We start from the raw sequence: 17,427 nt of genomic DNA on the forward strand, positions 1-17,427 counted from the left end.
ACAGTAACTTCAAACTCCTGAGCTCAAGTGACACATCTCCCTCAGTCTCCCAAATAGCTTGGGCAATAAGCATATACCACCATGCTCCACTAATTTTTTTTAAATTTTATTTTTAGTAGAGATGGAGTCTTGCTATGCTGCCCAGGCTGGTTTCACACTCTTGGTCTCAAACCATCCTCTTGCCTCAACCTCCCAAAGTGCTGGGATTACAGGTGTGAGTCACCACATAGCACAGCTGGATGAAACTATGTATATAAGTTAAAGTGGACAAACACTTGTGATAACTCAAATAAGTTTCCCTAAATATGTCCTTGTCCTAATCTCTGGAACCTGTGAATATGTTCCCTTATATGGCAAAAGAGACTTTGCAGGTGACATTAAGGATGTTTGAAATGAGGAGGTTAGACTGGATTAGCTGGGTTGGCCCAATGTAACTATCAGAATCCTGGAAAGCAGACTATCATCTGCAGAGAACCAGAGAGATAAGAAGGAACTTAAACCACAGTTGCTGGCTTTGAAGATGGAAGAAGAGGTCATGAGTCAAGGAATGTGGGATACAGCCAGGCGTGGCCCATACCTGTAGCCCCAGCTACTTGGGAGGCTAAGGCAAGAGGATTGCTTGAACCTGGGAAGTTGAGGTTGCAGTGAGCCAAGATTGCACCATCACACTCTAGCATGAGTGACAGAGCAAGAACTTCTGTATTTATTTATTTTTATGTTTTGAGACACTGTCTCACTCTGTCACCCAGGCTGCAGTACACAACATAGCTGCATGCCCCATCAAAGTTTATGTGTGGACACTAACTTTTAAGTTTCATGTATATTCACATGCCAGGATTTTTTTTTTTTTTTCTTTTGATTTCTAAAAACATTTTGAGGCAAGTTTAGGTGGTTCAGGTTTGTAATCCCAAAACTTTAGAATGCTGAGGTGCGAGATCTCTTTAGCCAAAGAGTTGGAAATCAGCCTAGGCAACACAGTAATATCCCCTTTCTACCAAAAACTTTTAAAATTAGCCATGTGTGGTGGTGTGCACCTGTAGTCTCAGCCCAGGAGGTTGAGGCTAAAGTGAACTGTGATCCTAGCCTGGACAACAGAACGAGACTCTGTCTCAAAACAAACAAACAAAAACCTAACATGTAAAAAACCATTCTTAGCTCATGGGCCTTAGAATATGGGCAGGATTTCATTCATGGGCTGCAGTTTGCACACCTATGGTGGAAAAACGAAGGCTCAAAACCCTGGATAGGGAAGGGATTTAAGGTCACAAAACACGCAGGAGATAACATATGGTGCAAAACAGGAAAGAATTGGAGGGGACTCAGTCCTGTAATCCCAGCATTTTGGGAGCCCCAGGTGGGCAGAGCACCTGAGATCAGGAGTTTGAGATCAGCCTGGCCAAAATGGTGAAACACCCTCTCTGTTGAAAATACAAAATTGAGCCGGGCGTCCTGGTGCATGCCTGTAGTCCCAGCCACTCTGGAAGCTGAGGCAGGAGAATCGTTTGAACCTGGGATGAGGAAGTTGCAGTGAGGCGCAATGGCGCCACTGCACTCCCACCTGGAAGGCAGAGCCAGTCTCCACCTAAAAAAATAAAAAAGCGCGCACACATACACACACTGTTAGCTCTGAGTTTCTCCCTGGTGCAATTTTTGCTCAGCTGCATTCTCTGAAATTTTCCTGTTAAGAAACACAATGAATGGATTTTTAAAAACCGAACCTCAGGCAGACGGGAATTTTTACCACCATTTTGCATGGAAAAATTACCTACTCATTTCGTCTGGTCCCGAGGGAAGTGCCTCTGCTTCCCTTTTCTCTGTGCTTCAAGTGCTCAGGAGCCTGATCCAGCAGAAGGGTGGTGCACCATGACCCAGGCACAGATCTAGTTACAATTCGTTTGCCATATGTCCTCATCTGGGCACTGAGTAGGTCTCAACCCACAGATGGAGCACACCCTTACCCAGTCAGCCAAGCAGAGGCAGCAGACAGGATGTGCTGAGGCGGCAGGGAGGGCCAGGGGAATCAGGCTTACAGCAGGGCAGCAGCTCCAGGAGGCTCAGCACCAAGCAGAGCTGCTGCTCTCCAGGGACAGGGGAAGGCCAGTGGCTGAAAGATCAGCACGAACTGCCTGGTTGCCTACCAGACGGGACAGCAGAAGGTCTCCAGGCTCTGGGAGGCCATGGACATGCTCAGGGATGCAGCTCTGTAACCGCCAAACAGGTTCACCTTGCCAGCTGCCTAGACAGAACTGATTTATCAAGACAGGGAAATTGCAGCAGAGAAAGAGTAATCCATGCAGAGTCAGCTATGCAGGAAATCTTATTATTGCTCAAATCACATTCTCCCCTAGCATTTGTGGATCAGAATTTAATAAGGATAATTTGGCTGGTAAGGGCTCTCCTCATGTCCACATATGTATTTGACTAACAGTCTTCTGAAAATGATTCAATCAGAAAAGCCTGTTTTAGTCAGAGAGCAGTATTCAACAGTGTTATATCTGGACGAGTGAATGCTTTTTTGGGGGAGAACAATAAAAAAGGAAAATCATGGGGAAAAGAGTAGAAAAGTGAGTTGTCTGCCACAGAGAGTGGAAGGAATCAGCCCAATTAAGGTTAAGGGCTATTGGAGGGCTGTCCAGGACTGGAACTGAATTTGACAGGGCTCTGATGAGGATATCAACACCAGAGCTCTTGTCTCACATTGAATTAGATAAAGCAACAGGATACAAATGGAGTTTTAAAGAACAGAGACTTTAACAGGCAAGAAACAAGGAAGAAGAAGGAACAAGCTCCCCTGTACAGAGACAGAGGGAGGGGAACTCCAAAGCCAAGAGATGGAACCCAGGTGGGGAGGAAACAAACCAGGTATATGTAGAGGCTGGAGGAGGAGGTGTCTGATTTGCATAGGGTGCAGTGGATTGGTTTGACCAGGCATGTCATTCACTTAGCCCATGGAAAAGCCAGCCCACCTACTCTAGTCTTCTAATGTGCAAATAAAGGACTCCATGATGTTCTATGCATGTGGGGATATGTAGGGGTAGCCATGTTGCCAGGAACATGCAGGGCAAGGGCAAGACGGCACGGGAATCTCTATGTTTGGGTGGACTCAGTTTCTAATGGCCTGCATTTGCATATCAAAGATTGCCGCCACCCAAGCTCTAAGAGACTGGGCTTTCCATCTAGACAAGAAACTTTACTGGAGCAGGTTTAAAAAAAAATGAAAACTGCTCTCTATTTGCCTAAAATAATTTCGTAATAACTCCTACCACAAAATCAGCAAGGGGACCTCAGAAATGGCAAAAGAAGTCTAGGAGTCTCAGAATAGAATAGGTAACTACTAGCACAGAGCAAACAGTGTGTAGTCTGCTGTCTTGCTAGCTGGAACATACACTGCCTGCAGACATGCGTCAATGAATTGAATGCAAAAACAAACAAAACAACAACAAAAACACTTCAGGTGCTGTTATGCGCTTACAAATTGGTAAAAATGGTCCATCTTACTGTATTGTGTTCTCTCCACAGCTAAAGAAAAAAGAAAAGTCAGAGGCCGGACTTGGTGGCTCACACCTGTAATCCCAGCACCTTTGAAAGCAGAGTGTGGTGGTTCACGAAGTCAGGAGTCTGACACCACCTTGGCCAGCACAGTGAAACCCCATGTATACTAAACATACAAAAAAAAAAAAAAAAAAAAAATAGCCGGGCCAGGTGGTGGGCACCTGTAATCCCAGCGACTCAGAAGGCTGAGGCAGGAAAATGGCTTTAATTCATGAGGTGGAGGTTGCACTGAGCAGAGATAGCGCCATTGCATGCCAGCCAGGGGGACAGTGCCAGACTCCGTTTCAAAAAAAAAAAGAAAAAAAAATTTCAGAAAGCAGTGGCAGGTGCCTGTGGTCTCAACACTGTGGGAGGCTGAGGTAGGAGGAACACTCAAGCCCTGGGAAGTCGAGGCTGCCGGGAGCTGAGATGGTGCCCCGCCCTCCAGCCGAGGCGACAGAGCCAGACCCTGCCTCATTCAAAAACACAATAAAAGAAAGAAAGAATAGGAAAGGAAAAAGAAAAGAAACACCCAGGAAAGAATACAAGGAAACTTTTGGAGGTGATGCAGTTGTTTATTACCTTGATTGTGATGGTGGTACTGTGGGTTTATGCCTATGTCCAAACTCGTCAAATGGTACACATTAAGTCCAGCTTCATTTGGCTGGTTGTGTTTTGCATAGCCTCAATAAAGCTGTAATACCACACATGCGCCCACGGTACAACTTACATGGCCGAGTTCACCTTTTTAAAAGTGAATTGTTGTGGAGGGTTTAGCGACATGCACAGAGTTGTGCAACCATCACCACAAGTTAATCCAAAACAAGGTATTGATCTTACAATTCACATCCTGTAAAACCTATTCTTTCAAAGTTTACAATACAGACGATTTAAATACATTCTCAAACCTGTAAAATTGGCCCCAATTCAGAACGAATTATTTGTTTCTCAAATCATGATTTTACAACACAACATGTCACAGTCACAAAGAATCATGTAGGTTATTTCTTACGTTTGGCTTTTTTTTTTTCTTTGGCTCCTAAATCATGCTCCTTCAGAGCTTCTGTTAAATATTTTTAAAGTTGGCGAAAGATAATTTTTAGAGTGTAAACTGTGTCCTCACAGCTCAGCCAATCTAAGGGGAGTGATTTGTTTTCTAGGACCTCCAAGGCGAGTACCAAAGAACCAGTGAGTAGGCAAGGCTAGGAGCAAAACTGCAAATTTATTTTTTGGTCATCCAGCTTCAGGGAAGAAGATGTGGGGGTGAGGTCTGTGGGTCTCCGGCAAAGGAGGCCGAGGGAGTTGCCCAGTGGAGCTCTCCGGGGAAGTTCCTCGTGCAGTTCCGACAGGACTAGGGGCTGAGGAAGTTCGTGCCTGGTGTCCATCGGGTGTGTCCTTTTATGTGCTAGGTCTAGGGTGAGAGGTCTATCGGCAGGGCAGGGGTGGAATTTGGGCGGGTCAGGGGTGGAGCAGGGGGTTGGGTTTGGGTAAGTTTCTATTTCCCCAGTTAAGTTTCGGTTTCCTTGGTTTTTCGTCATGCTCACACCTTCGCCATGGTCCGGTACTCTTCTCCAGCAGGGGTAGGTTAGTGGTGAAGAACCTGGAAGTGCGCCATCTTGCCTCCGTTTGTCCAAACCGGGAGGAAGTACAACAAAAAGTCCGGTGGCACAACTGACACTTGTGAATTGGTATGAGAAACCGAAAATGCTAAGAAATTCAGTTTTAAGCTGTGACTTCTACAACTGTAGAGTAAGAAAAGGTTAATTACTAGAGGCGGAAACCAGAACTGAAATTCTCACTCATTTGACTTCCCGTGGAGGACCACAGAGTACTGTTGCACTGGAAAACAAGAGGTTCTTTACCGTCTCAGGATTTCGCCACGGTAAGACGTGTACGCTCTACCTCAGGGCTTACCGGCCTCTGTCTTTTGAAGGAGGGCCTTTCCACCTTGGCGATCTTTCACTTTTCGGGTGCCCCTACTTGGCGGATGGGAATGCTGCTTGTGCTGCTTCAGGAAACCCGATTTGGAGAGCAGAGGTCTGAGAAGAGTGCCACTGGGGCTTCTGGGCTGGCTCTTGTGCTCAGCCTGAAGCCCGGGAGTGCTGCTGGCACGTGAGTCTTAGAGACAAGCTGCCTCTGCTAACCTTTCAAGCCCACCCTTGATAGACCCCAGTGTATGATGTTCCCCTTCCCAAGTCCAGGTGATCTCATTGTTCAGTTCCCACCTATGAGTGAGAACATGCAGTGTTTGGTTTTCTGTTCCTGCGATAGTTTGCTGAGAATGATGATTTCCAGCTGCATCCATGTCCCTACAAAGGACACGAACTCATCCTTTTTTATAGCTGCATAGTATTCCATGGCGTATATGTGCCACATTTTCTTAATCCAGTCTGACACAGATGGACATTTGGGTTGATTCCAAGTCTTTGCTATTGTGAATAGTACCGCAATAGACATACGTGTGCATGTGTCTTTATAGCAACATGATTTATAATCTTTTGGATATATACCCAGTAATGGGATGGCTGGGTCATATGGTACTTTTAGTTCTAGATCCTTGAGGAATTGCCATACTGTTTTCCATAATGGTTGAACTAGTTTACAATCCCACCAACACTGTAAAAGTGTTCCTATTTCTCCACATTCTCTCCAGCACCTGTTGTTTCCTAACTTTTTAATGATTACCATTGTAACTGGTGTGAGATGGTATCTCATTGTGGTTTTGATTTGCATTTCTCTAATGGCCAGTGATGATGAGCATTTTTTCATGTGTCTGTTGGCTGTATGAATGTCTTCTTTTGAGAAATGTCTGTTCATATCCTTTGCCCACTTTTTGATGAGGTTGTTTGTTTTTTTCTTGTATATTTGTTTGAGTTCTTTGTAGGTTCTGGATATTAGCCCTTTGTCAGATGAGTAGATTGCAAAAATTTTCTCCCATTCTGTAGGTTGCCTGTTCACTCTGATGGTAGATTCTTTTGCTGTGCAGAAGCTCTTTAGTTTAATTAGATCCCATTTGTCAATTTTTGCTTTTGTTGCCGTTGCTTTTGGTGTTTTAGACATGAAGTCCTTGCCCATGCCTATGTCCTGAACGGTATTACCTAGGTTTTCTTCTAGGGTTTTCATGGTATTAGGTCTAACGTTTAAGTCTGTAATCCATCTGTAATTAATTTTCATATAAGGAGTAAGGAAAGGATCCAGTTTCAGCTTTCTACTTATGGCTAGCCAATTTTCCAGCACCATTTATTAAATAGGGAATCTTTTCCTCATTTATTGTTTTTCTCAGGTTTGTCAAAGATCAGATGGCTGTAGATGTGTGATGTTATTCCTGAGGGCTCTGTTCTGTTCCATTGGTCTATATCTCTGTTTTGGTACCAGTACCATGCTGTTTTGGTTACTGTAGCCTTGTAGTATAGTTTGAAGTCAGGTAGCATGATGCCTCCAACTTTGTTCGTTTGGTGTAGGATTGTCATCACAATGTGGGCTCTTTTTTGGTTCCATATGAACTTTAAAACAGTTTTTTCCAATTCTGTGAAGAAAGTCATTGGTAGCTTGATAGGGATGGCATTGAATCTATAAATTACCTTGGGCAGTATGGCCATTTTCACGATGTTCATTCTTCCTATCCATGAGCATGGTATGTTCTTCCATTTGTTTGTGTCCTCTTTTATTTCACTGAGCAGTGCTTTGTAGTTCTTCTTGAAGAGGTCCTTTACATCCCTTGTAAGTTGGATTCCTAGGTATTTTATTCCCTTTAAGCAATTGTGAATGGAAGTTCATTCCTGATTTGGCTCTCTGTTTGACTGTTTCTGGTGTATAAGAATGCTTGTGATTTTTGCACATTAATTTTGTATCCTGAGACTGTGCTGAAGTTTCTTATCAGCTTAAGGAGATTTTGGGCTGAGACAATGGGGTTTTCTAAATATACAATCATGTCATCTGCAAACAAGGACAGTTTGACTTCTTCTTTTCCTAATTGAATACTCTTTATTTCTTTCTCTTGCCTGATTGCCCTAGCCAGAACTTCCAACAGTATGTTGAATAGGAGTGGTGAGAGAGGGCATCCCTGTCTTGTGCCAGTTTTCAAAGGGAATTTTTCCAGTTTTTGCCCATTCAGTATGATATTAGCTCTGGGTTTGTCATAAATAGCTCTTATTATTTTGAGATATGTTCCATCAATACCAAATTTATTGAGCGTTTTTAGCATGAAGCACTGTTGAATTTTGTCAAAGGCCTTTTCTGCATCTATTGAGATAATTGTGGTTTTTGTCTTCGGTTCTGTTTATATGCTGGATTACATTTATTGATTTGCATATGTTGAACCAGCCTTGCATCCCAGGGATGAAGCCCACTTGATCATGGTGGATAAGCTTTTTGATGTCCTGCTGGATCCGATTTGCCAGTATTTTATTGAGGATTTGTGCATCAATGTTCCTCAGGGATATTGGTCTAAAATTCTCTTTTTTCGTTGTGTCTCTGCCAGGCTTTGGTATCAGGATGATGTTGTCCTCATAAAATGAGTTAGGGAGGATTCCCTCTTTTTCTATTGATTGGAATAGTTTCAGAAGGAATGGTACCAGCTCCTCCTTGTACCTCTAGTAGAATTCAGCTGTGAATCCATCTGGTCCTGGACTTTTTTGGTGGGTAGGCTATTAATTATTGCCTCAATTTCAGAGTCTGCTATTGGTCTATTCATGGATTCAACTTCTTCCTAGTTTAGTCTTGGGAGAATGTAAGTGTCCAGGAAATTATCCATTTCTTCTAGATTTTCTAGTTGATTTGCGTAGAGGTGTTTATAGTATTCTCTGATGGTAGTTTGTATTTCTGTGGGGTTGGTAGTGATATCCCCTTTATCATTTTTTATTATGTCTATTTGATTCTTCTCTCTTTTCTTCTTTATTAGTCTTACTAGCGGTCTATCAGTTTTGTTGATCTTTTCAAAAAACCAACTCCAGGATTCATTGATATTTTTGGAGGGTTTTTTGTATCTCTATCTCCTTGAGTTCTGCTCTGATCTTAGTTATTTCTTGCCTTCTGCTAGCTTTTGAATGTGTTTGCTCTTGCCTCTCTAGTTATTTTAATTGTCATGTTAGAGCGTCAATTTTAGATCTTTCCAGCTTTCTCTTGTGGGCATTTAGTGCTATAAATTTACCTCTGGACACTGCTTTAAATGTGTCCCAAAGATTCTGGTATGTTTTATCTTTGTTCTCATTGGTTTCAAAGAACATCTTTATTTCTACCTTCATTTCGTTATGTACCCAGTAGTCATTCAGGAGCCATTCTTTTTTGTTTTGTTTTGTTTTTTGAGACTGAGTCTCGCTTGTCTCCAGGCTGGAGTGCAGTGGCATGATCTAGGCTCATTTCAGCCTCTCCCTCTGGGTTCAAGCAATTCTCCTGCCTCAGCCTCCCCAGTAGCTGGGATTACAGACATGAGCTACCACACCGAGCTAAATTTTGTGTTTTAGTAGAGACCAGGTTTCACCATGTTGGCCAGGATGGTCTCAATTTCCTGACATTGTGATCCACCCGCTGTGGCCACTCTCAAAGTGCTGGGATTACAGTTGTTAGCCACAGCACCCATCATAGGGGTTAATATTTTCAAAAGAGCTGTTAGGCTGCTGTGTTGTAATTTATTCAAATTGTGTCATATCAGAAACCCATTTCTTAGAGCTTGCGCTCTCAAATAGATGCAGGATTAAAAATGCAAACAACAACAAAACACCAGGATATCAAGTCCTGGTGGTCTCCTTTGCTGTTTGAACTTCCCAGTTTAGAGGGCACTCCCAGAGCCCAGAGCTTAGGGGGTTAATGAACATGCCGAATTCCACATAACAAAGGAGTTCAGTGACAGTGCACTGAGTCCCCATTAATAATCGAATATATTTAATTTGAAGTTACCCTTTGTTTCAGAGGGTGGACTCGCTGCTTTTTACGTTGAGCCCAAATACAGGTTTAACAGTAAAGGCTACAGGTGCCATGAAACAAGGGCAGGAAATTGTGTGAGAAATACAGGAGTCTCTTGAACTCAACCTTGAAGACCTGGCAGGATGAGGACATATTCCCAGAGGCAAAGAATGCAAACATCTGACAAGAGGCAGACTAGGCAATTTCCACATTGTTGATGTGGTGACAATGGAAGATAGTGGTTGAAGCCATAAGAAAGTCTTGGGTCTTCTGAGATAGAAAGGGAGCCAGTGTGAAGAAGAAGACGGAAGCGAGGTGATTAAGATACCAAAAGTTTTTTGGGCAGGAATAAACATGGGGCATCCAAGAGAAAATATACAGCCCTCAGGGTCCACATCCACATAGTAGGCACTTGGTAACTAACTTGATAGATTACATAGCCTCTTCTTGGGACAGGTGGAACTCTGAACACTGAATAGCAAAAACTTGTCTTCCTCATCCTGGTATTTTCAGAGAGAACATTGGCTGTGTGTTGCCTGGGGACCTGGATTTGCAGCCTTTCCCTGTCAGTTTCTGCTTCCAGGTCTTACCTCTGCTACTGCTGCCTAGTATCTGACCTCACCTGGGTGGGCCACTGTTTCCTCTATAGTTGGGAGGATGAGAAAGGCACTCTTTTTTTTAATTATTTTTTTTCAGACAGTTTCAGTCTTGTTTCCCAGGTTGGAATGCAATGGCACGATCTTGGCTCACTGATGATTGGATAGTAACTTTTAAAGGCATATTGCAAGTTGTCCTTCTCCTAAATGGGGATGGAAGAGTGAAGTCAACAGACAGATTGTTTTCAAGTCTGACCTCACTGGTTGCAGAATATAGGCTGTGGAGTGATGTTCTCTTTTTTATGGTTTTGTCCCAAGGCCTTAGGAGGTAAAAGGGGAAAATGTGCTTTCTCTGCCTGCTTTCTCCTCAGTTTTTAAAAATATACTCCTCAGTTAATTTACCCCTCAGTAAATAACTCCTCAGTTATTTACCCTAGGCTTGAACAAGCCTGGTTTCTTGGCCAGCTGCTCTGGTGCTTATGAACTGTAGCTTGGTAGGTTTCCATTTAGGAGTAGAAGACAAAGAGAAGAATGGACTTTGATAATCATACTGTACCCCATCCACATGTATTCATGCGAAGCTGGCAGGTTAGTAACCCTCTGTGCCCTTGTATGCCATTCATTGTCTGAGGTGATTCTGCTTGGCTGCTCAATGAACCTCAAAAAGTCCTCCTTCATCACCCTGGTCACTCTGTCTGTGTCCATATTCTCCTTCTGCCTCATCACACTTAAGTATTTTGCCTCCTGTGGCACCACCATAGCTTGATTTTGTTCTGTTCTGGTATGTAATTCTATCTGCTGAATTTCGTTGTATATTGGATTTGGATCTTTTTTCCCTTACGGGGATATTTATGTGTGGTTGGAAGGAGTCTGCCAAGTTTTATTCAGTGTCTTGATGACAGCACCTCTTGACCCTACCTCTGCACACATAACCTTCAATACACATGTTTATGAATGCAAAGTACTTAAACATCCCTGGTTGGTGAATCCATTCCCATGGTCACCTTGGTTTGCAATATGTTTGCTTTGCGCCCCTGCCACCATTCGCTCACTCCACATCCCATCCAAACTTGTCTCACAGGCCCTAAACTTTCAAAGGACTCCTGTCCTGCTTTGCCTTACTATGACTGGCAGTAGAACAAAAGTTTTACATACTGGGGCCTTTTTGTATGTATGCAGGCAAGTTTCTGATGTCTTGTCCTTTAGGGTCAAATAGAAATCTTTACCCAAAGGTATTCCTAAATTAATTTGGGGGTAGTACTAGCAGGGCAGCGGGACAGGAGGATTTGGTTTTCCTTTTGAAAGAAAAGAGCTCAATCAGCTTAATTGTCCCTTGGACTACTTCTGACTTTCTTTAAGAGTTTTAGTTGGTATGTTTTCACACAGTGTCTGGGGGTTTCTTCAATTTCTGCATTTGTGTGGGACCTCTCTTTTATCTAAGGTTTTCAGTTGGTTGGTCCACTAGGCAGCTCTGATTGGGGAGCCAGGCAGCTTTCATTTCTGTGCTTAACTGTTTGGCCAAGAAAGCTGAAAATGATCTTGGGTTTGTATTTGTAGTGGGGGTAAATGTGAGCTGGTGTTGGTAAACAAACAGAACACTCACTGAAGAGAGTGCCTGGAGGGTTGTGTCAACTGTGAACTTTTGAGATGGAGAGAGGAGAGTGCTCTCATTAGATTGACTGCCTAGGAGCCAGGCCTTAACACATATAAGTGGGCTTGGATATGCCTGGCTGGTGAATTCCCTTACCTTAACTGGTAGACTTAATATGGCCTAAGTTCCACATGTGGAGTGTCATCACTTTCTTGGACTGCTGCATTGTATTAAATAGCCTTACAACTCCATAGTGCTTTTAATAGTGTTGGATCTGTAGTAGCAGCAGAAATAATATTAGCTGGCTTTGACTGCTTTGCTAGGTCCTTTATGTTCTTTCATCTCATAAATGTATTACATGTAGGAGTGTGCAATAATTATTCCCATCTTGTCCTCTGAAGCTTAAGGATACAGTATTTGAACTTGGGGCCTTTTTATAGGAGTGAGAGCCCAAGCTCTGGCTACTTTATTTTCCATGTCTCTTTCCACACCTCCTAGGCAGGTCAAAAACGATGATAGAGACAAACTGGCAAATCTAGTCAGTCCTGAGAGCCCAAAGATGAGGGAGAGAGTGAAATATCTGTAGAGGAAATGCAGGAGCAGATTAAAAAAAAAAATAGTAGTGGCTCCTGGAGTTCATTTATTGTGCACTTTTTGGAGGGTTTCTCTCATCTTTTCAAATGGGGGGTTTTTGTCACCTGACACTCTACTTGTCCTTGTTATTTACGTATTTACCCAAAACTTGCCCTGAGAAGCTTTTTTTCCCAGCAAAGCTAAAAGAAAACCACTTTGTTACTTTGGAGCAGTGACACTCTGTGGGGGGCCTGTGTTACCTAGGATGGACATTAACAGCCACAAATGGGTTATGTTCATTTGAGATTACAAAGTATACCATTTGAAGCTTCTGAAGATTGCTTCTGGAACATTATGGGGCTTGTCTAACTGTTGGGCTGACACAAGTAATTGGTATGAGATATTTTGAACAGCTTCTGCTGGTAGATGTCATTTGAGCCATACCAGAGCAATAAATTTTAATAAGGAACTATGGCCTGTAGATAATGGGATGTGCCACTTAAAAATCAGATGAGGAAGAAGAGCATTGTGTATGGAAGGCACCTGGTTCGCTGAGAAAGCTGTTTTTATCTAACCTGGTCATAAAAGCATGTTTTTAGCAGTAGTAGAGTTAACTTTGTTGCTAGGGCACTCACTAGCCACCTCTCCAGGGTAGCAAGATGAGAGTTCTCTCAGGAAAAACATCCCTGAGGAGAAAATGATAGACCAGTCAGTTGATTCTGTGTTACTGCTCAGGTATACAGGCAACAAGCTTTTAGCCTGTGATAAAGGACCAGAAGTTAGTTCAGCTACCAGAGCCCCCAGAGGATTCTAAAACAGATTCCTCCTTGGCGAGCTTTCCCAGATGTCTAAATTACTAAATCATTATGGCAGACCCTCAGCTCTGTGACTGGTTAATATAATTTTCCCAAGAGCACTCCCTCTCTGACTAAAGAAATGCTGAAAATTGGTGGGATAATAACGGTTGGGTGACTACTTTGGGCTGACTTTTTGTGTTTACCTGTTAAATTGGTTTTTCCTTGTTATGTGTATAGTACAAGCTGTGCAAAGTGAGGAAGATTACTGTGGGGACAAAGGGAATTCCACACCTGGTGACTCATGATGCTCTAACCATTTGCTACCCAGATCCTGTCATCAAACTGAATGATGCTGTGCAGATTGATTTAGGGACTGGCAAGATAACCAGCTTTATCAAATTTGACACAGGTAAGTTGTTTTTTGTTGTTGTTGGTTGTTTGTTTTCCTTGTCTTCTCGGCCACCTCCCTTGCCTTTTCCTATATTTTCTTTCTATTTTATTCTATTTTTTCTGTACTACTATCTTGATTGGAGAGAAAGAGAACACATTTGGCTCTCCCTAAGAGAGAGTATGTTGCCTCATGGTCTGTTGGGTTTGCAGTGGATTCTTCATGCTGAGTAGTGGTGTGATGTCCCATGGGGCTACATCCAACAGCCCAGCCTCTTTCAAGAATGTAAACCATAGCTATGTAAACTGTGTGCATTTGGTTTGTCATGAGAGGGGAACTTTGTTTTAAATGTGATAAATTTTATGTGTGTTTCTTGAGGTGAAGGGCTGAAGTTGTCCAGATGACCTTAAACTTGTGATAAGGAAAAGATGTGTCTGCAGATTTGTTTCACCTTCTTGCACCCCAGGCTCTGACTCCTGACAGGTTTACACCCAAGTGCTTTCTAGTATCTGATGTGCTAAAGAAGTAAAATATTATGCCCAGTGTGTTTAACAGAACTTTCTAGAAATGCAGAAACACTGATAGAACAGGATAGGGACAACAAACAGTAGCAACTCCTGCCTACCTTTGATGACTTTACACTTTGTTCTGTTGCTTATGTGCACCTCCATAGTCCCCACTTGGACCCTGATTTAAGACCCAGCCAAAGTCCTCAGTTGGCTTGCTGTTTAAAGAGCCCAAGCTGGCTCTCTTGAATTCAGTACTCCACACGCTGGGGCTGATTGTTGTTTGACCACTATGACCTTGTGCCTGTGCTGCCTGCACTCCTGGTATTTACTATGGAACTGGAAATTTTAGGTAAGAATATTTGGCTATGAAAGTTGAGAGGCCTTCTCATTAGGGAAAAACATTGAGAGAGGGGATATTAAACTGGATGTTTCATGCTTATGATGCCTAAACATGTTGATTTCAGTGTGACCACAAAAGACATAACTAGATATCATGCATCTCCCAGTAGTGGCAGTGCACCATACCATTCAGGAAGTATTCTTGTCAAAGAATCAAGACAAACTTGGATAAAGGGAGAAAAGAAAGCATGTATATATTGGAAGATGCCTAAGATACCTAGCAATCATTTGCAGAGTTACTTCCCTTTTTGAGAGGCTTGCCAAAATATTTCAGGTTCAAACAATTTGGTAGTGGCCATTTGTTTCTAAGTGATTCAGTACGGAACTACATGGGTAAAGACGAATCAGCGCTGGCCATGATTTTTCAAATGTTTTGAAACTGGAGAGTGGATAGGTAGGAGCATATTATGCTTGTGTCAACTTTTGTGTACCTTTGAAAATAATTTTTAAAATGGACATGGACTTCCTATCTCCCATTAAGTGAAATGTTTGCCATTTGTTTATTAAATGAAATTCCCTGTTAAAATTCAACAGATTTTTTTCTCCCCTACCTAACTTTATTTGAAATATATAGATCTTTGTTTTATGGAAAACTTATTAGTTTGCTTATTTATTACTTATTAAGTTTACTTATTAAGTTTACTCCTAGGAGTTTACATAAAATAATTTCACAGAGCCAATATTCCTGGTAAGAAGAAACCAACTGAATAAGGGCAAAAGTTTCTTTGTAGTTCTTGGTTTGTTTGGTTTAAAATGCCTAAATAATTTTTAATTGTGGTTAAAAAAAAAAAGATAGTCATGAATTTACCATCATAATTATTTTTAACCGTACAGTCCATTAGTGTTAACTATATTTACATTGTTGTGTGGCAGATTTCCAGAATGCCTTCATCTTGTAAAACTGGAACTCTGCCTGTTAAACAACTCTGCCACTTCCTCCTCCCCACAGCCCCTAACAACCACCATCCCACTCTTTGCTTCTGTGAATTTGACTCCTTTGGGTTTGTTTTAATAAGTGGAAATCATAGTGATTGTCTGTTTTTGACTGGTTTACTTGGCACTGCATAATGTCCTCAAGGTTCATCATCCACGTTGTGGCATGTGACCGTTATTTCCTTCCTCTTTCTGAGGAAGAATAATAATCAATTGAGTGTATACCACATTATCTTTATCCATTCCTCTGGATGGGCATTTCGGTTGCTACCATCTCTTGACTATTGTTGAGTAATGTTGCTGCAGACACAGCTCTGCAGGTAACTCTCCCAGATTCTGTTGGATGTTTTTATGTATACACTCAGAAGTGGGATTGCTGGATCATATGTGAAAATTTCACAATTTTTGAGTAATTTTTGTGCTTTTCATAGCAGCCCCACTGTTTTACATTCTCATCAACTGTGCACAAGAGTTTCAGTTTCTCCATATTCCTGCCCAGACTTTGCTGTTGTTTGCTTTTTATATACATTTTTTTTATTTCTCTCTTGACAACTCTGATAGGCATGAAATCATATCTCATTAGTTTTTATTGTTGTTGTTGTTGTTTTAAATTTGGATTTCTGTGATGAGTTGAGATATTGAATATATTTTTGTGTGTTTGTATGTTTTCAGAGAAAGGTCTCATTCAAGTCCTTTGCCCAATATTTAGTCAGGGTGTTTCTTGGTACTATTGCTTTGTGGGAGTTCTTTAGATATTATCAGATTTAATATCTGTGGATATTTTCTCCCATTCCTTAGGTTGTCTTTTCACCCTTACTGGTTGTTTCCTTTGATTGGCAGGCATTTTTCAGTTTGTCTATTTTTGCTTTTGGTGTCATACCCAAGAAATCATGTCTCTAATATCAAGAAGCTTCTGGTCCTCTGTTTTTGGCTGTGGGTCTTTACAGTTTGAGGCCTTATGTTTAATCCATTTAGAGCTGAATTTTTGTATGGTATAAGGTAAAGTCTTCCCCATGTTATTCTTTTATTTGGGGACCTAGTTTTACCACCACTATTTGTTGAAGCGACTGTCCTTTCTCCATTGAGAGTTCTGGGCACCCTTGTTGAAGATCATTTGGCCATATACCCTTAGGTTTATTTCTGGGCTCTGTTTTCTTCCTTCTGTTGTTTTTTATGCTAATACCACACTGTTGGATTACTGTCATTTTGTATTGTGTGTCAAATCAGAAAGCGTGAGTTATCCAACTTTGTGTCTTCCTTCCCTCTTCCCTCTCTCCTTCCCTGGCTCCCTTCCTTCCTTCCTTCCTTCCTTCCCTGCCTCCCTCCTTCTCTTTCTTCCCTTCCCCCCTTCCACCTTTCCTCCCTTTCTTTATTCCTTTCTTTCTTCTTTCTTGACACACGGTATTGCTGTGTCTCCCAGGCTGGAGTGCAGTGGCACAATCTAGGCTCACCGCAACCTCTGCCTCCTGAGTTCAAGCAGTTCTGACTCAGCTTCCCAAGTAGTTCAGAATACAGGCGCCAGCCACTATGCCTGGCTAATTTTTGTATTTTCAGTAGAGATGAGGTTTCAACATGTTGGCCAGGCTGGTCTCAAACTCCTGACCTCAGGTGATCTGCCCATCTTGGCCCCCAGAGTGCTGGGATTGCAGTCATGAGCCACCATGCCCGGCCTGTCTTTATTTTTCAAAAGTGTTTTGGCTATCTCTGGTGGTCAGAGGGTAGAGGGCATGTGTCCCTTGAGATTCCATGTGAATTTTACAGCTGATTTTTTTTGTCAAAAAGAAAAAAAAATTGCTATTGGTATTTTGATGGGGATTGCAATGAAACTATCTGTAAGTTGCTTTGGGTTATATGGACATTTGCAGTTTTCATTGTATAGCTATCCCTTAGTACCTATGGGGAGCTGGTTCTTCTTTCCACTTGGGATGTCTTTTATTTACAAACGTTTTCTTGCCTAATAGCCCTGGGCAGGACTTCTGGTCCTGTGTTGAACAGAGGTAGTGATAGAGTGGGCATCCTTGCCATGTTCCTGATCCTAAAGGAAAGGCTTTCATTCCTTCACCCATGTGTATACTGTTAGTTGTGGACTTTTTATATTATATATGGCCTTTATTATGTTTTGGCCACATCCTCCTGTGCCTAATTTGTTGAGTGTTTTTATTAATGAAGGATGTTGAATCATGCCGAATGCAGTTTCTGCATCCGTGGA

The 17,427-nt window shown here is 42.1% G+C and overlaps 1 protein-coding gene across 1 annotated transcript in view; it reads left to right on the forward strand.

Annotated features, from left to right (window-relative positions):
- LOC104666618 (40S ribosomal protein S4, Y-like) overlaps positions 1 to 17,427 on the forward strand; it is a 49,376-nt gene that overhangs the window by 21,545 nt on the left and 10,404 nt on the right. The window contains exon 4 of the mRNA XM_030926320.1: positions 13,227 to 13,398. Within this exon, the coding sequence (XP_030782180.1) occupies positions 13,227 to 13,398 (172 nt within the window). The remainder of the gene's footprint in view (positions 1 to 13,226; positions 13,399 to 17,427) is intronic.

The sequence above is a fragment of the Rhinopithecus roxellana genome, chromosome 22 (assembly GCF_007565055.1).
Source record: "Rhinopithecus roxellana isolate Shanxi Qingling chromosome 22, ASM756505v1, whole genome shotgun sequence".
Lineage (NCBI taxonomy): Eukaryota > Metazoa > Chordata > Mammalia > Primates > Cercopithecidae > Rhinopithecus > Rhinopithecus roxellana.